General features: G+C 43.7%; 1 protein-coding gene across 1 annotated transcript in view; it reads left to right on the top strand.

Annotated features, from left to right (window-relative positions):
• Positions 1-20,608, top strand: part of TMA16 (translation machinery associated 16 homolog) — a 66,195-nt gene that overhangs the window by 20,300 nt on the left and 25,287 nt on the right. Inside the window, exons 2-4 of the mRNA XM_044299900.1 lie at positions 4,219-4,328; positions 8,186-8,223; positions 19,938-20,022. Coding sequence (XP_044155835.1) covers positions 4,219-4,328; positions 8,186-8,223; positions 19,938-20,022 — 233 coding nt within the window. The remainder of the gene's footprint in view (positions 1-4,218; positions 4,329-8,185; positions 8,224-19,937; positions 20,023-20,608) is intronic.

The following is a 20,608-nucleotide window of genomic DNA, read 5'->3' as shown; positions in this document are numbered from 1 at the left end:
TAAACTAGCTGACATTAGCACATGGCTAACTAGCCTATGCCTACTTTTATCTATGCCGTTACACCAGAAATCTAACTTTTATAGATGCTCCCTCCAAGTCCTGATTGACAGGGCCAGGCAGCGCTCGCATCTGTCTGCCAGCCCTGTGCTCTGGTGAAATCTCGCACCTTTCAGTATTCGGCGCGGGGAGGAAGCTGGCAGCCTGCGAGTGTCTTTCCCTCTCACTGCGCCGAATGCTGAACGGCGTGAGATTTCACCAGAGTACAGGGCTGGCAGACAGATGCGAGCGCTGCCTTGCCCTGTCAATCAGGACTTGGAGGGAGGCGACAAAGGTGGAAGAACGGTGTAACGGATCACCTGGCACCCCGACTGAGTACCTTCGTTGATGGATGCTCCTAGTGTTTCCTGAGGTTTCCAAGCACTCTGGCAGATACCACCATCACCGAACCGAAGAAGCATATAAATCTTCTCAAGTATATGAATGCTGTAGACAGTGGAATAGGAAACCATACGAATAGGTTTACGCTGCTAGCAGTCAAACTGGAACAGCATACCATAAATCCTCCCCCAAGAATGAGACGACACTTCACTTTGAGGGTTAAAACAGGAACTGACTTTATTTAGACATAGCACACCTACTTTAACACCCCCCCCCCCCCCATCAGCCTCATTTACATACAATAGGGCACATGGAGGACTATGGTACAAGGAAGGGTGGGGGCCAGACAATAGCAAGGGCTGATGGGAGATTGAGGAGCAGCTGGTTTAAACTGGTCTCCCAGTGTCCCTGAGTCAACACCTTGCTGGGGAAACAATGGGACAGGAAAAAGGGGGAGGAGAAGAGGCACAGAACAGCAATGCCTTTAACATAGTAAACATTACAGTAAGAGCAAGATGTATACAGTTCACAATACATTGCAATACAATTTAACCAAACCCATAATAACATACATAATATTTAAGACAGCCTGAATGCAATCTGCTATACAGTCTTAAAGGGCATTGTTCCTAAAAGTCATAATATGTCCACGGATGGTCCTTAAAGGGCCAGGAGCAGCAATATAAAATACCACATGCCCAAATTACATTCAAACGTACAAATTTACCAGGGGCCATAGTCAGCAGGTAGGAGGCTACCCGCCAGTCCTCTCCAATGCCCAGTGGCGAGGCTGGTTCCGCCACAAACGGAGCCTCTAGGAGCAGGAACAACGCGCCCCCCCCCCCCCCCCCCTGCTCCTACAGGCTAATTAGCATATTATAAAACTTATATTTCTGGGGGCATAGATAAAAGTAGGAATATGCTAGTTAGGTTTAGCTGACATTAGCACATCGCTTATGTCAGCTAGCTTAATGGGGTAAATCTGGTGACAGAAACCCTTTAAAAAGTAAATAAAATACATACAGGGTATATAATAGCTTAGACTACTTTCACACTATCGTTTTCAATTCTGCTATTGAGATCCATCATAGGATCTCAATAGAGGAAGAAAACGCTTCAGTTTTGTCCCCATTCATTGTCAATAGGGACAAAACTGAACTGAACGAAACAGAGTACATCAGAATGCATTCCGTTTCATTTGGTTGCGTTCCCATCGCGGACAGAAAAACACTGCAAGCAGTGTTTTCTCAGTCCACGATGTGGTGCGGAGCAAGGCGGATCTGTCCTGAAACACAATGTAAGTCAATAGAGACGGATCCATTTTCTCTGACACAATAGAAAACGGATCCGTCCCCAGTTGACTTTCAATGGTGTTCATAACAGATACGTCATGGCTATATAAGACCTAATACAACCGGATCTGTTCATTACGGATTCATACGGTTGTATTATTGTAATTTCAGATCCATGACGGATCCGCAAAAAACGCTAGTGTGAAAGTAGCCTTACACGCAAGAGAAAAAAAATACTAATTTCAACCGAAACAATTGCCATAGTCAACCTACTCACACAAAAATATACTGGTTATATATCAAAACAGCCGACACAAAATAGGGAACCCATTTTAATAATTTATTTTGATGTTACTTGCATACTTACAGAATAGCGCGCTATAGTTTGAAAAAATATACTTTTTTTTTCAGATTTCTCCCTAAACAAAAAACTCAAAAATTTAAAATGTAATGTACAAACAAAAGGACAACAATTATTTTAGTAGCCTATCAAATAAAAAGTTTGGAGCTGTTAAAACACTGCAAATCACAGAAAGTGTGTGGTCACTAAATGTACACCACTTCCCAATCCAACATGCTAATTGTTACGAACATCCAAAGTGAACAGCACTCCAAGTAAAAAAATAAAAAGATGGGTGCCTGTCTCCCGGGGTATAGGTTCAATCACCCATATAAGTTGATCCAAAATGAAAGAAATAGATGGAGACAGCACGTTCGTTGTGTTCCTTTTTATTCCAGATGTGATGCTTCAGTTTAACCCCTTAGTGACCACCGATATGTGTTTTTATGGCGTTCACTAAGGGGCCTTAGCCTGGGCCGCCGCTTTTTTTTTACAGCGGCCCAGTCTAGAGCCGCGACCCTGCTCTAACAGCCCGCCGCATGTAAAGCAGTGACAGAGGGAGCGGAAGGCTGTGTTTGAAGGCTACCTGGCATCTGTTGTAGGCCCTGGTCCCGGCTGTACGAATTTCCAGCAGGCTGCGCCTTTCTATGTTAAAATAGCATTTCTATTAAAATGCAATGCATTATAGGGATAATGCATTGCATTTTAAAAGCAATCAAAATACTGTCTGTTATAGTTCCCTTGTGGGACTATTAAGTGGTAAAAAAAAATCTATTAAATAAAAAAATTACACTTTTTTTTTCCCATTGAAAATAGGCTTTTCAATGAAAAAATAAAATAAAAAATCTCCCCCATATATTTTGTTATTTCCACGTCTGTAACGACCCGGACTACATATCACTTAAATTATCCCCTACAGTGAACGCCGTAAAAAATTAAAAATGGATAAAAAAGCCAGAATTGCAAATTTATTCTTAGTTGCCACAGAATTTTTTTTTTTATAACAAGTGATCAAAAAGCGCCATTTACTCCAAAATGATACCGATGCAACTTTATAGAAAGAAAAGGAAAAAAAGGTTATGGGTCTTGGGTAGCAGCAATGCAAAAACATATATATATTTTTTTTTTTTAAAAGGGGGTTTATTGCAAAAAAGTAGTAAAACCTAAAAAAAACTACATGTTTTTGGTATCACTGTAATCATACGGACCCAGAGAATAGAGATGATATTATGTTATACTGAAAAGTGAACGCCGTAAAATTTATAACGTAAAAACGCAGTGGCAATATTGCTGTTTTTCCCATCTCCCTCCCAGAAAGAGTTAATAAAAGTACATCAAAAAGTTATGTGTACCCCAAAATGGCGCCATTGAAAACTACAACTTGTCCAGCAAAAAACAAGCCCTCATAAAGCTATATAGACAGAAAAATAAAAAAGTTATAGTTCTTGGAACGCGATGAAGAAAAACGCTTTGTCAGTAAGGCCCAAAACAGGGTGGCCACTAAGGGGTTAAAATGTTTTTTTTATCGTAACGTCACATCTGGAATAAAAGGAACACAAGGGACATGCTGTCTCCATCTATTTCATTCATTTTTGGATCAATCCAGAATGCAGTGACATGGACCCAGTTGCTTTTCTCACTAGAGCTTCTAATGATGATCTTCCTGTTCACTTCCAGCCTGGTCTTCTGTTCTCTGCCGTGTCTTATACTGTGAGCGCCCATCTGATAAGAATGATTCCCTATGATGCTAAGTGACGAGCACGAGCTTTATTAGCAGATCGTTGTGTGGTCCGTGGTAGCGGAATCCACAACAGAATTTTTAGATAGCCCAAACCCAAGCCTTGTACACCGAACTTCAAAACACAAGTTCGCTCATCCCTACTCTTGATTGATAGCTCCAGCAGTCTCCAGTTTCACATTATGTCCTAACCAGCAGGAGACCACTGAAGCTTTTGGTCAAGAGTGGTGGTGTTGTGGAGTGTTTGCAGCCAAGAAGTCTTTACACTGACCTGGGTAAGGAATGCCATATGGACACGTGGCAACTCTTTAGTATTCATTAGTATACTGATTAAAATGTGTTTCTTCAGTTTATGTTAGCTGTAGGATCAGCTTCATAGGTATGATTGAAATGGATTCCTCAGAGCCTTTTAGCGATGTTGGCAAACACTTCTGACAGTTTCCTTTTAATGGTGGCTTTTACGTTGCAGCCTAAAGCACCACCGAATAAAGGTAAACCAGAAAACAAGGTCATCCATCCTTACAGTAGAAAAGCTGCTCAGTTAGCACGAGAAGGCCACAAGCAAGACAGAAAAGAGAAGTAAGTAATGTATATGACTGACACACTTTCCTGTATTCTCTAGTTGTTTAATCCCTTAAAGAGGTTGTCCGAGTAAAAGGGTTTCTACCACCAGATTCTCACCCATTTAGCTGTCTGACACTAGCGATCTGCTGCTGTACCTAACCATGTTCATGTATTACTCTTGTCTGGGGCGGTTAAGCTTAAAAACGTTTTATTTTATTGATATGCAAATGAGCCTCTAGGTGCTATGGGGGCATCTTTTCAGCACCTAGAGGCTCCGTCTACTCACTACTTCTGCCGCCCAGCGCTCTCCAGCCCGCTCCTCTCCTCTAGATTGACAGCTGTAATCGGCGCAGGCGCAGTGAAGATGCCGGCGCAGGGAGTGGTCCGACAGTCACTGCGCCTGCGCCGAATACAGAAGCACACGGCGCAGGCGCGAGAATTCGGCCGAGCTGGAGAGAAGTAGGCTGTCAATCTAGAGGAGAGGGGCGGGCTAGTGTCAGACAGCTAAATAGGTGAAAATCTGGTGGTAGAAACCCTTTAAGAAAAAAAAATATATAGCACTATAAATCTGATGGGCAGCAATATGTTTTATTTCCTCATTTCCCTGGTTCTCTTCTGGCCCTTTGTTTACCTGCAATAACAACAATCTCTGCCCCTCCCCCTGCCCTGAGTGAAATGTCTGCCTGCTGGAATACTCAGCAGCATGTTGTATGTTTAGGACTACAAGTCCCAGCTGTACAATGACACTGCTGATACACACAGGATCTCCCCCCTACCTGTTCTTGGACAATGCTCTGCAGAACTCCTCCAGTCTGTCAGCTACCTGCCCAGCATTTGTCTCCTCACTGCCTGCAGCTACTGAGTAAAGCCTTCAGCCCTAAGTCTGTGCTGCTTAAAGGGTTAAAGTTTCCTGAAAGAATCCAGGGTGAGAGCAGAGAGCAGCAGCAGGCTGCAGTGCAGGGGGTGTGGCCAGCACCGTGACGTCTGGTGTACAGATATCTGCTCTCTCAGGCTTGTGCATGAAACATCATCAGAGAAAGGAGAGAAGCTTACATCACAGGTCATGTGGCCATTAGTGAATTCTGGGAAAGCAGGCACTGCACATGAAGTAAATGCATGGTAAAGCCTTTACATTGCCTAGTTAGAAACATTCAAAGAACAAAAAAATAACTCTGACAACCCCTTTAAAGGTGTTGTCCACTTTATTTATATTGATGACCTATCCTCAGGATAGGTCATCGATATCAGATCCGTGGGGTTCTGACTCCAGTCACCCCTGCTGATCAGCTGTTTGAAGAGAATGCCAGTCGTTCAAGCGCTGCCTTCACGGTTTACCTGCTCGCTGTGGCAACTACAGCGTTGAGCCGTGTACTACAACTATGGCGCCCCCATTCACTTCTACGGGACGGCTCCTGTCTGTTCAAGTGAATAGTCTGGAGTCGTCCCATAGAAGTGAATGGGGACGGATGAGCTGTAATTACACTGCTCACCAGCTGCACTTGTGATGGCGAGCAGGTAAACAGTAAAGAGAAGGTAGAGCTTGCATGAGCGCTGCTTTCTCTTTAAACAGCTGATTGGCAGGAGTGCTGGGAGTTGGCCCCCTTCCCCTGCTGATCTGATATTTATGACCTATCCTGAGGATAGGTAGTCAATAGAAAAAAAGCGTACAATAGTTTTGCCCAAACTCTGCTCAGGCAGCAGGGGGAGGGAATAGGCCTGCTTTAACCCCTCCTATCAGATTTCGTAACGGATAAATATATGGGACTGATCTTGTTTGAAAGTTAACAGTCTATGCTTTAACCCCTTCCTGGTATGGCAGTTTTCCATATTTTTTTTATTTTATTTTTTTACTCCCTGCCATCCTCAAGCCATAATTATTTTTTTTTTTGTTCACATAGCCGTATGAGGGCTTGTTTTTTGTGGGTCAAGCTGTTTTCTTTCTAATGGCACCATTTAATATTGTATACTATGTAGTGGGAAGCTGGAAAAAATTCCAGAGCTTTTTTTTTGTGTTTTAACTTTTTTTTTATAGTTACCTCTACAGAACTGTGTAAGGGCTCATTTTTTGTGGGATGATCTGTAGTTTTTATTGATACAATTTTTGTATGTGTAACTTTTTGATTACTTTTTATTAAGTTATTTTGGTTAGATGAAGCAAGGAAAAACATCGAATTGGACAATATGCAATCATTAGATTGTGGTTTCTATTCAGTAATAGCATTTTATCCATTACTGAATACAAAAATCTATATATTCCAATGCAGTGCTGCCTCCTGCTGGCCTGCATTGGAATATACCAGTAATAGGCCTAGAAGGCTTGTATAGGCTCTGGTCTATTACTGTTAAGGAACGCCTTCTCTGACCTCAGCAAGGTTATCACCGATCACAGACATTAGCCTTGGGCACCCAGCGGCTATGTCGCACGCCATCTTTAAAGACCTGACATTCGCCATACATGTACAGTGGATATCTGGAAAGGGTTAAAACAAGATCAGAGTGACAGCATGATCTCCTCTACTTCGGAAGATACAGCTGTTGAAATTGATCGGGAGTATTAGCAGCTGAAAGTGAAAGCAGGTATAGGCTTTCAATTCCGACCCGATTTCTAACTGCTGTATCTCCCGATGTAAAGAAAGTGCTATCATTCTTGTCTTATTTTAAAGCCTAGACTGTCAGTGTTCAAACAAGACAGTCCCATATCTCTAGGTGTTACCAAGCCCAAGATATGAACAGTTAAAGCTAAGGGGTTAAAAATGTAAATTCTAAATCTAAAATAAAGTGACATTTTCAGGGGGGTTTCGAAATTTGTATGTGACTGTTGAGGGGTTAATGCATAGTACTTTGCGGTCGCAGGCTGTTTCTGTAATCCAGACTTTGTGCTATAATATAGTATAAGGCTACTTTCACACTGGCGTTTTGGTTTCCGTTTGTGAGATCCGTTCAGGGATCTCACAAGCAGTCCAAAATGGATCATTTTTGCCCTAATGCATTCTGAATGGATAAGGATCCGCTCACAATGCATCAGTTTGGCTCCTTTCCGCCTCCATTCCGCTTTGGTGTCCGTCTGACGAAACTGAGCCAAACGGATCCGTCCTGACACACAATGTAAGTCAATGGGGATGGATCCGTTTTCACTGACACAATATGGCACAATATAAAACGGATCCGTCCTCCATTAACTTTCAATGGTGTTCAAGACGGATCCGTTTTGGCTATGTTAAAGATAATACAAATGGATCCGTTCTAAACGGATGCATGCGGTTGTATTATCTGAACGGATGCGTTTGTGGAGATCGATGACAGATCCGCACCAAACACGAGTGTGAAAGTAGCCTTAGTAAAGTCATGTGTACAGATTCCTTGCATGGCAAAAGTTTTCAAGAAGGATTTCTTTAATGATTATGGGAAAAACAACACCTTTGGCAGATTGATTTTGACTGCACTGTTATTACCCCATAAGGCTAAATGCACATGATCAGGATTGCATGCAGATTTTCCCCGAGGATTTGCATGCGGAAAATATGCACCGTAGATCATGTACATTTTATTCTATGAGAATTTGAAATTCTCTTGCAGATTTTTTCAGTGCAGATTTTGACCTACGGTGCGGATATTAAAATCCGCAGCATGTCAATTTATTTTATTTTTCGTGACCGTATTTTCTCTATTCACTTAGTAAAATCCGCACCAAATCCAAATGTGGATTGACCGCACCGATTTGCCTGTGAACACATGCGGATATCAGTGCAGATTCTCCGCACATGAATCCTGAACGTGTGCATGTACCCTTGGTGTACATATTCATACCTCTTGACCTATTTTAGTTTTTTCCCACTGTATGGCACATTCATTAACTGTATGTTTTCTTTAAGGTTGAAGAATGAGAAAGCCTTGAAGTTAAGCATTCTTCGTAAGTAAAATGTACTATATTGTTGTTTGTGTGTGTGTGTGTGTATACACAGGTTCAGGTTCACCTATGTGTAATGGGAGGGAATGGTGGAGCCCTGAACTCACCCACACCACTGTCCCTACCTAATTGCACGATCTGTCCTAAAGCGGCGGCCCACAACTGGACGACAGTCCCTTCCTAAATAGCTGCTGGGCCCTATAAGGGAAAATACAAATGCAGAAAATAATAAATTAATGACATACAGGCAATAACAGGACTGGATCACAATCCAAAAGCAAAGTCAAAATCACAGCAGAGTCCATCATATTTTTGCTCTACATCCTATCTGTATTTTTTTCTGATCGTATGTGGAACTATTCCATATGTCTGTTCCACAGCCCTGCAAAAAAGATAGAACGTGTCATTGAACGAATCACACGGACGTCATCTGTATTTTTGGCGGACAGCAAAATACATACAGTGGTGTGTATGCACCCTTATACTTCTTCCTGCTGGATCCACTTTGCACTTTAGCTCAGAAAACTACCATATTTTTTGCCCTATAAGACGCACTTTTTTTTCTTTTTTTTAACTCTGCTAACACTGATACATTGCGTGATGCTGCACAGCGCTGCCTGCGATGTATCAGTGGGGAGGGAGGAGGGGCTGAAGGCAGACACAAGCTGTTGGAATCACGGTGGGGCCCGGTGCAGTCACTGTACTTTATTACACCGGGCCCCGCACACAGCAGTATTCATATGTAAAGTGTAAAAAAAATTTTTTCCTTATTTTCCTCCTCAAAAACGTATAGAGCGAAAAATACGGTATATACAAAAAGCTGCAATGCAGTTTCTCCAAAACTGTGTGTGAGAAATCCCCCTAAGGCCTCATGCACACGACCGTTGTGTGCATCCGTGGCCGTTGTGCCGTTTTCCGTTTTTTTTCGCGGACCCATTGACTTTCAATGGGTCCGTGGAAAAATCGGAAAATGCACCGTTTTGCAGCCGAGGCCGTGATCCGTGTATCCTGTCCGTCAAAAAATATGACCTGTCCTATTTTTTTGACGGACAACGGTTCACGGACCCATTCAAGTCAATGGGTCCGTGAAAGAACACGGATGCACACAAGATTGGCATCCGTGTCCGTGATCCGTGGCCGTAGGTTGCTTTCATACAGACGGATCCGAAGATCCGTCTGCATAAAAGCTTTTTCTGATCTAAGTTTTCACTTCGTGAAAACTCATTTCCGACAGTATATTCTAACACAGAAGCGTTCCCATGGTGATGGGGACGCTTCTAGTTAGAATACACTGCAAACTTTGTACAAGACTGCCCCCTGCTGCCTGGCAGCACCCGATCTCTTACAGGGGGATATGATAGCACAATTAACCCCTTCAGGTGCGGCACCTAAAGGGGTTAATTGTACTATCATATTCCCCTGTAAGAGATCAGGGCTGCCAGGCAGCAGGGGGCAGACCCCCCCCCCTCCCCAGTTTGAATATCGTTGGTGGCACAGTGTGCCCCCACCATCGCCCCCCCTCCCTCCCTCTATTGTATTAAATCGTTGGTGGCACAGTGTGCCAACCACCATCGGCCCCCCTCCCTCCCTCTATTGTATTAAATCGTTGGTGGCACAGTGTGCCAACCACCATCGGCCCCCCTTCCTCCCTCTATTGTATTAAATCGTTGGTGGCACAGTGTGCCAACCACCATCGCCCCCCCCCCCTCCCTCTATAGCAGTAACATTGGTGGCAGTGTGCGGTCTCAACAGTAGAAGATTCATACTTACCTGCTTGCTGCTGCGATGTCTGTGAACGGCCGGGAGCTCCTCCTACTGGTAAGTGACAGTTCTTTAGCAATGCGCCGCACAGACCTTTCACTTACCAGTAGGAGGAGCTCCCGACCGGACACAGACATCGCAGCAGCAAGCAGGTAAGTATGAATCTTCTACTGTTGAGACCGCACACTGCCACCAATGTTACTGCTATAGAGGGAGGGGGGGCGATGGTGGTTGGCACACTGTGCCACCAACGATTTAATACAATAGAGGGAGGGAGGGGGGCCGATGGTGGTTGGCACACTGTGCCACCAACGATTTAATACAATAGAGGGAGGGAGGGGGGGGGGCGATGGTGGGGGCACACTGTGCCACCAACGATATTCAAACTGGGGAGGGGGGGGGGGCTGCCCCCTGCTGCCTGGCAGCCCTGATCTCCTACAGGGGAATATGATAGTACAATTAACCCCTTCAGGTGCCGCACCTAAAGGGGTTAATTGTGCTATCATATCCCCCAGTAAGAGATCGGGTGCTGCCAGGCAGCAGGGGGCAGTCTTGTACAAAGTTTGTAGTGTATTCTAACCTGAAGCGTCCCCATCACCATGGTTGTTAGAATATACTGTCGGATCTGAGGTTCACGAAGTAGCTCATATCCGACAGTATATTCTAACATAGAGGCGTTCCCATGGTGATGGGGACGCTTCAAGTTAAAATATACCATCGGATTGGAGAAAACTCCAATCCGATGGTATAAAAGAACTCCAGACTTTACATTGAAAGTCAATGGGGACGGATCCGTTTGAAATGGCACCATATTGTGTCAACATCAAACGGATCCGTCCCCATTGACTTGCATTGTAATTCAGGACGGATCCGTTTGGCTCCGCACGGCCAGACGGACACCAAAACAACTTTTTTTTCATGTCCGTGGATCCTCCAAAAATCAAGGAAGACCCACGGACGAAAAAACGGTCACGGATCACGGAGCCACGGACCCCGTTTTTGCGGACCGTGAAAAAAAAACTGTCGTGTGCATGAGGCCTTAGGTAGATATTAACTATAAAGGATTTCCACTTAAAAGGTAGTTACGACCTACACAAGTAAATCAGAAATTGGAGAAGTGGTAATTATGTTTCTTTATAGCAATCAATAATCATGTGACCGTTTTACTGTCATTATCACTCATTTACAGTTATATATTTTTATGTTTTTGGTGGAAATATTTTTCCTCCACTTACCGCTACTCTAACGCCGAAAGGCGTCATCTCTGCGGCGCTCCCAGGCTACGCTAACGCCGATTGGCGTCATCTCGCGTGAGCCGAGATTTCCTGTGAACGCGCGCACACAGGAGCGCGCGTTCACAGGAACGCATAGTGCACAAGTTCATCTGCAGCCTGCCGGCCGCGATCATTGGCTGGCAGGCTGTAGATTTTTGAATCGTCCAATGAAATGGTTATGTCAGACGCTATTTTGAAAATAGCGTCTGATATAACTGCTGCCTGGTCCTCTGGTGGTCCCTTTCGCTTGGATCGACCACCAGAGGACACAGGCAGCTCAGTAAGTAGCACCAAACACCACACTACACATTAGATATTACCCTGTCATTTATTAACCCCTTATTTAGCACCTGATCACCCATATTAGACTCCCTGATCACCCTGATCACCCCCTTGTCCACCCCCCTGTCATTGATCACCCCCCCCTGTAAGGGTCCCTCACCCCTGCCAGGTAGTTAGCTACTTGCTAGGTAGTTTAGCGCCCACCGCACCGCACCGCAGTCACCGATTAGTCGCTGATTAGCGTCATCGCTGTCGCTAATCAGCACTAGTACTATATAGTATCTGTAAGTGATCAATACTGATCGCAATCAGATCTATATAAGTACATTAGGGTCACCTTAGGTTCTACAAAAAACGCAGTGTTCGCCCAATCAGGCCTGATCTTGTGCGCACACTTGCGTTCAGTCCGCCCCACCGCAGTGACAGAATTTTTTTTTTCTGATCACTGCAAAAACACCGTAAAATCGCTGCGGCGCTATAAAAGATCACTTTTGAGCTTTTTGGATCTTTATTAGCGATCGCAGCTTTACTTCGCAAGCACTCCCTTTTACTAGGCAGGTTTGCTCTTTTTCCTGGGTAGTCTCAGAGGAATACCCCCTAAATTTAGTGAACCCAAAATGTCAAACAAGGGGTATTCCGCTGAAGAGGCCTACAGGATTCTGGCCGTGATGGATGAAAGCGATGGGGACGCCTCATCCGCTGAATCCAGTGGTTCAGAATATGAACCTGTAGACAGCAGTGGCACTCTAACGGCTAGTGAGGATGACGAGGTAGAGGTCCCTGCTACGGCCAGACGTACCCGATCCCATGTAAGAGTTCTGCCTACCCTGCATGATGATCCTCATTTGCAGCAGAGTGGTGCTAGCGCTGATCTTGTTTATGGTGCGGCATACACCAGCAGCGCAGCACAGCCTGGACCTTCTACCAGCACTGCCGTATTCCCTGGTGAAGTGGCGAGCACCAGAAGGGCAGTTCCAGCTGGTACGGTGGCACGTGCAATAACTCCCCCGTCGCAGCCACCGCGTTCACAGGCCCGTAGAACCCTTAGTCTCCCAGAGGTGCTGGCAAATCCTAATTGGCAATCCCCTGATTCCGCCGCACCCGTATTGCCCCCTTTCACCGCCCAGTCTGGAGTTCGCGTGGAGACGGCTCATTTAGGATCGGCCCTTCAGTTTTTTGAGCTGTTCTTCACCGCGGATCTCTATGACCTAGTTGTGGCAGAAACCAACCGCTACGCCACACAGTTTATTACCGCCAATCCGGAAAGCTTCTATGCCCAGCCTTTCCGGTGGAAACCAGTCACTGTTTCCGAGTTTAAATTTTTTTTGGGCCTTCTCCTCAGCATGGGTCTAACTAAAAAAAATGTATTGCGGTCATATTGGTCTAAAGACCCAATACATTTCATGCCCATGTTCTCTGCTGCAATGTCTAGGGCACGTTTTGAGGCCATCATGTGCTTTATGCATTTTACGGACAATAGCACCTGTCATCCAAGAGGCCACCCTGCTTATGACCGGCTCCATAAAATTCGGCCCCTCATAGACCATTTGTCATCCAGATTTGCAGATGCGTATACCCCTAATCAAAACATCTGCATAGACGAGTCCCTAGTACATTTTACCGGGCGCCTTGGCATAAAACAGTACATCCCCAGCAAGCGCGCCCGGTATGGGGTCAAACTGTATAAGCTCTGTGAAAGGGCCACAGGCTATACATATCGTTTTAGGGTCTATGAGGGAAAAGACTCAAAACTGGAGCCGGTCGGATGTCCTGACTACCTGGGGAGCAGTGGCAAGATTGTCTGGGACTTGGTGTCACCCTTACTCCACAAGGGGTACCACTTATACGTGGACAATTTTTACTCAAGCGTGGCCCTCTTTCGGCACTTACATCTAGTCGGAATTCAATGCTGTGGCACCGCGCGACCTAGTCGCCGGGGCTTCCCCCAACGGCTCGTTAGTACCCGACTTGCACGGGGGGAGAGGGCTGCCTTGTGTGACCAAGAACTGCTCGCGGTGAAGTGGAGGGACAAGAGGGACGTTTACCTTCTGTCCACCATTCACGCAGACACGACTGTCCAAATTGAACGGGCAACTGGAGTCATTGTGAAACCCCTCTCTGTCCACGACTATAACCTTCACATGGGAGGGGTGGACTTCAATGACCAGATGTTGGCTCCCTATTTAGTTTCCCGCAGAACCAGACGCTGGTATAAGAAGGTGTCTGTTTATTTGATCCAATTGGCGATGTACAATAGTTTTGTTCTCTACAGTAAGGCTGGGAGAACAGGATCCTTCCTAAAATTCCAGGAAGAGATCATTTCGGAAATCCTGTATCCAGGAGGGTCCGTGCCCCAAGGCCCTGATGTAGTGAGCCGGCTACATGGCAGACATTTCCCGTCTGTCTATCCTGGTACCCCAACTCAACGTTCCACAAGAAAAAGATGTCGTGTCTGTAGCAGGGGTGGAATAAGGCGTGACACCACCTTTTTTTGTCCTGACTGTCCTGACCAGCCTGCCCTATGCATAGGGGAGTGTTTCCGCAAGTTCCACACTCAGGTACACTATTAGCATAGGGATTGCGTACACAGGACAGGCACACAGGGGTCTTAGGGCCCTTTCACACAGAGCTGCCACAAACCTCTCCTTTCACCTGGGACAAAGTGCATAATGTACTTCGCCGCATCTCTGGGCGATTTGCGCTTTGCACATTGTCCCATGGGGAAGGAGAGGTTTGTTCAATAAAGGTAAAAAAAAACAAAACAAAAAAAAAAATCACCGGTAAGCAAAAAAGTTATTGTTCTGTTTCAAAAGTTTATAAAAGTTTTTTTACCTTCTAGGTGGACCAAGCGATCAAGCAGCTGCAGCACTGATGTGCATTCTGACAGAAGCATTGCGCTGCTGTCAGATTACACAAAAGTCGGTGTATGCGGCGCTGCAAGACGAGATTTCTCCTCTGCAGTAACAGATATGTTTGCCGAGGCATACGAGCTGAGGAGGAGGCGGCGTTCCTATGCTTTGGCAAACACTTTGTATATATAAAAAAAATATAAAAAATCCCGGCAATGATTTATTCATCCACATCGATTGATGTGAATGGAGAAATCGGGTTTGCCAGGGCATACGAGCTAAGTGGGTATGGATGTTGGGCGGAGCTCCTATGTCCTGGCAGACGCCTTTCCCCTCCTTTTTTTTTTTTGGGCAGAGATTTTTTCATCCACATTGATCGATGCGAATGAAGAAATCTGTGCCGTTCATTTTTTTCTTTCAGCCCAGAGGCTGAACGGGAAAAAAAAATCTCATTACCTGTATGCTCAATATAAGGAGAATAGCAGAAACTCCTAATGCTGGCCATACATGTAATGATTGCGGAGACCCTCAAATGCCAGGGCAGTACAAACACCCCACAACTGACCCCATTTTGGAAAGAAGACACCCCAAGGTATTCCGTGAGGGGCATATTGAGTCCATGAAAGTTTTAAATTTTTGACCCAAGTTAGCGGAAATTGAGACTTTGTGAGAAAAAAAAAAAAAAATCAATTTCCGCTAACTTATGCCAAAAATGTTTTTTTCTATGAACTCGCCATGCCCCTCATTGAATACCTTGGGGTGTCTTCTTTCCAAAATGGGGTCACATGTGGGGTATTTATACTGCCCTGGCTTTTTAGGGGCCCTAAAGCGTGAGAAGAAGTCTGGGACCGAAATGTCTAAAAATGCCCTCCTAAAAGGAATTTGGGCACCTTTGCCCACCTTGGCAGCAAAAAAGTGTGACACATCTGGTATCGCCGTACTCAGGAGAAGTTGGGCAATGTGTTTTGGGGTGTCATTTTACATATACCCATGCTGGGTGGGATAAATATCTTGGTCAAATGCCAACTTTGTATAAAAAAATTGGAAATGTTGTCTTTTGCCAAGATATTTCTCTCACCCAGCATGGGTATATGTAAAATGACACCCCAAAACACATTCCCCAACTTCTCCTGAGTACGGCGATACCAGATGTGTGACACTTTTTTGCAGCCAAGGTGGGCAAAGGGGCACACATTCCAAAGAGCACCTTTCGGATTTCACCAGCCATTTTTTACACATTTTGATTGCAAGGTACTTCTCACGCATATGGTCCCCTAAATTGCCAGGGCAGTATAACTACCCCACAAGTGACCCCATTTTGGAAAGAAGACACCCCAAGGTATTCCGTGAGGGGCACGGCGAGTTCCTAGAATTTTTTATTTTTTGTCACAAGTTAGCAGAAAATGATGATTTTTTTATTTTTATTTTTTTCCTTACAAAGTCTCATATTCCACTAACTTGCGACAAAAAATAAAAAATTCTAGGAACTCGCCGTGCCCCTCACAGAATACCTTGGGGTGTCTTCTTTCCAAAATGGGGTCACTTGTGGGGTAGTTATACTGCCCTGGCAATTTAGGGGCCCAAATGTGTGAGAAGTAGTTTGCAATCAAAATCTGTAAAAAATGGCTGGTGAAATCCTAAAGGTGCTCTTTGGAATGTGTGCCCCTTTGCCCACCTAGGCTGCCAAAAAGTGTGACACATCTGGTATCGCCGTACTCAGGAGAAGTTGGGCAATGTGTTTTGGGATGTCATTTTACATATACCCATGCTGGGTGAGAGAAATATCTTGGCAAAAGACAACATTTCCCATTTTTTTATACAAAGTTGGCATTTGACCAAGATATTTATCTCACCCAGCATGGGTATATGTAAAATTACACCCCAAAACACATTCCCCAACTTCTCCCGAGTACGGCGATACCAGATGTGTGACACTTTTTTGCAGCCTAGGTGGGCAAAGGGGCACATATTCCAAAGTGCACCTTTCGGATTTCGCAGGCCATTTTTTACAGATTTTGATTTCACACTACTTCTCACGCATTTGGGCCCCTAAATTGCCAGGGCAGTATAACTACGCCACAAGTGACCCCATTTTGGAAAGAAGACATCCCAAGGTATTCCGTGAGGGGCATGGCGAGTTCCTAGAATTTTTTATTTTTTGTCACAAGTTAGCGGAAAATGATGATTTTTTTTATTTTTATTTTTTTCCTTACAAAGTCTCATATTCCACTAACTTGCGACAAAAAATAAAAAATTCTAGGAACTCGCCATGCCCCTCATGGAATACCTTGGGGTGTCTTCTTTCCAAAATGGGGTCACTTGTGGGGTAGTTATACTGCCCTGGCAATTTAGGGGCCCAAATGTGTGAGAAGTAGTTTGAAATCAAAATCTGTAAAAAATGGCTGGTGAAATCCGAAAGGTGCACTTTGGAATGTGTGCCCCTTTGCCCACCTTGGCAGCAAAAAAGTGTCACACATGTGGTATCGCCGTACTCAGGAGAAGTTGGGGAATGTGTTTTGGGGTGTCATTTTACATATACCCATGCTGGGTGAGAGAAATATCTTGGCAAAAGACAACATTTCCCATTTTTTTATACAAAGTTGGCATTTGACCAAGATATTTTTCTCACCCAGCATGGGTATATGTAAAATGACACCCCAAAACACATTCCCCAACTTCTCCTGAGTACGGCGATACCAGATGTGTGACACTTTTTTGCAGCCAAGGTGGGCAAAAGGGCACATATTCCAAAGTGCACCTTTCGGATTTCGCAGGCCATTTTTTACAGATTTTGATTTCACACTACTTCTCACGCATTTGGGCCCCTAAATTGCCAGGGCAGTATAACTACCCCACCAGTGACCCCATTTTGGAAAGAAGACACCCCAAGGTATTCCGTGAGGGGCATGGCGAGTTCCTAGAATTTTTTATTTTTTGTCGCAAGTTAGTGGAATATGAGACTTTGTAAGAAAAAAATAAAATAAAAAATAAATCATCATTTTCCGCTAACTTGTGACAAAAAATAAAAACTTCTATGAGCTCACTATGCCCATCAGCGAATACCTTAGGGTGTCTACTTTCCGAAATGGGGTCATTTGTGGGGTTTTTCTACTGTTTGGGCATTGTAGAACCTCAGGAAACATGACAGGTGCTCAGAAAATCAGAGCTGTTTCAAAAAGCGGAAATTCACATTTTTGTACCATAGTTTGTAAACGCTATAACTTTTACCCAAACCATTTTTTTTTTACCCAAACATTTTTTTTTTATCAAAGACATGTAGAACAATAAATTTAGCGAAAAATTTATATATGGATGTGGGTTTTTTTGCAAAATTTTACAACTGAAAGTGAAAAATGTCATTTTTTTGCAAAAAAAATCGTTAAATTTCAATTAATAACAAAAAAAGTAAAAATGTCAGCAGCAATGAAATACCACCAAATGAAAGCTCTATTAGTGAGAAGAAAAGGAGGTAAAATTCATTTGGGTGGTAAGTTGCATGACCGAGCGATAAACTGCTAAAGTTGTGGAGTGCCGATTTGTAAAAAAGGGCCTGGTCACTAGGGGGGTATAAACCTGTGGTCCTTAAGTGGTTAAAATGTGTGCTCATATAGTTTATTTAACAGTCCGGTTCAAACTGGAAAAACGCTCCCAAAAATGTCATTTTTTTATATTGTACATTTTTTATGTGTCTACAGTAAATCTTGTTGGTGCACAACTCAGGGAACACAATTGCATTTTTAACCCCTTAGTGACACAATTCATTTTAGCCTTAAAGACCAATAACATTTCCCCCGTTTATGTTTTAGCAGTCATAACTATTTAGGTAATTTTTTCTTCTATATATATTTTTTTTTTTTTTGTGTGTGGGATTAATTGTAGATTTTTTTTTTTTTTTTAGGAACCATTTTGGGGTATATACAGGGTGGGCCATTTATATGGATACACATTAATAAAATGGGAATGGTTGGTGATATTAACTTCCTGTTTGTGGCACATTAGTATATGTGAGGGGGGAAACTTTTCAAGATGGGTGGTGACCATGGCGGCCATTTTGAATCCAACTTTTGTTTTTTCAATAGGAAGAGGGTCATGTGACACATCAAACTTATTGGGAATTTCACAAGAAAAACAATGGTGTGCTTGGTTTTAACATAACTTAATTTTTTCATGAGTTATTTACAAGTTTCTGACCACTTATAAAATGTGTTCAATGTGCTGCCCATTGTGTTGGATTGTCAATGCAACCCTCTTCTTCCACTCTTCACACACTGATAGCAACACAGCAGGAGAAATGCTAGCATAGGCTTCCAGTACACATAGTTACCTGAAACTACAGATACTGGAAGCCTGTGCTAGCATTTCTCCTGCGGAGAGAGTTTCATTAAAACCAAGCACACCATTGTTTTTCTTGTGAAATTCCCAATAAGTTTGATGTGTCACATGACCCTCTTCCTATTGAAAATAACAAAAGTTGGATTCAAAATGGCCGCCATGGTCACCACCCATCTTGAAAAGTTTCCCCCCCTCACATATACTAATGTGCCACAAACAGGAAGTTAATATCACCAACCATTCCCATTTTATTAAGGTGTATCCATATAAATGGCCCACCCATACAGTGTATTAAATAACTTTTATTATTTTATTTTTAGGGGAAAACAAAAAACTGCATTTTTTTTACATTATTTTGTTGAATTTATTTACCGCGTTCACTATGTGGTAAAAACAACATATTATGTGGTCCGTACAATGATGATAATGCCACTTCTATATATTTTTACTATTTTTTTTCCTCTTCTCCTGCAGCCTGTCAGCTCTCCGACTGCCTCTCCTTTACCAAACTGACAGGGGGGAAGGGGGGAAGGGGGGGCATTTGCTTTATTTGCTGATACCTCTGGTTTGGTACCTGCTAGAGATTTTTCACTGTTAGAAATCGGGATGCAGTGAATACAGCTGAAAGTGTAAGTAAAAGCAGGTTTTACGCCCGATTTATTCCTGACTCGATTTCTAATAGTGATAGTTCCTCTGTTGCTTAGACTAATGCTCTCATTTTGGTCTTGTATGGATGCCAGCTTTCGAACAAGTATATTATGAAGGACTTCAGTCACCTGTAGCAATTACAAGTCCACACCAGAAGCTCTGCTTAACCCAGCACTGACAGTCTTTCAAACTTGCAGATTTGTGTGTACATTTTACCTCATTGTGCCAATATTGTATGTGAGAGTAATAGAAGTCATACTCACAAGTCGCTGGTACAAAACCTTTAGTTTTTAGTTTTTTTTCTTTACGTCATTCCAATATAAAATGGTACATCATGAGGGACGCTGAGACAGACATCGTTCACACCTCCTCCCCACCACACAACGTTTCGGGAGAACCCGCTCCCTTACTCAAGCTTCTAGCTGCTATCATTGAGGACGTATCCGCATCTAAAACAGCCCTCCTCCCTCCACTTTCTGCCCGAGCTCAGTTGGGGCAGAACAGTTCAGTACTTTTCCCACAGCGGACAGCCAGATAGTTAATGTCATTGTTATTTTTCTTTTCTACGTAGGTGAGAAACTTGAGTGGTTTCAAAGCCATCTTGATCCTAACAAAACAGAGTACACTAAGAAGGAAGCATGTGAGCTAATTGAAAGGTAGGTATTCTGCATAATTAGCTTTACGTTGTGTGTGAATTAAGGTCCGTTTACTAGAAAATATTTAAGTAGAAAATGTTAAAGGAGCTCTGTACTAATATTCACTTGTATTGCAGTGTCAGCATATGAAATGCCAATAGGGCCCGTTTCTTACCCTGGCACGCTCATAAAAGCCTCACCCTGCTTCCCATGGGTGCTGTTTGTAAACTGACCACCCCATCTAAGATAGCGTTGGTCACATGATTTACTCATGTGACTACCCCTCGTACTGCTCTCTGTACTGCACAGGTGCAGAATCTACTGTAGATTAAATAACATGACTATGCCTTTTTGGACTCTATGGACACGGTGGCCTTTTTTCATTTTGCACCCATTTGGCAGCAGAGTTGGGATGGTGTTTGGGTGTTGGGTACTTCTACTTTCTTAGGTAACCAATGGACCCTTTTATCTTTTCGTTTGCCATTACACATCAGTGTATGGCATTTCAGAAATTTAAGTAGAAAGTGGACAACCCCTTTAAAAAGCTATTCCTACCCACAGAATAAGGGATAACTATTAGGTTGTTGGGGCCCCCCAAAAAATAATG

The sequence above is a fragment of the Bufo gargarizans genome, chromosome 1 (genome assembly GCF_014858855.1).
Source record: "Bufo gargarizans isolate SCDJY-AF-19 chromosome 1, ASM1485885v1, whole genome shotgun sequence".
NCBI classification, from domain to species: domain Eukaryota; kingdom Metazoa; phylum Chordata; class Amphibia; order Anura; family Bufonidae; genus Bufo; species Bufo gargarizans.
The sequence above is the reverse complement of the archived record's forward strand: the minus strand, read 5'-3'. Positions and strand labels throughout refer to the sequence as shown.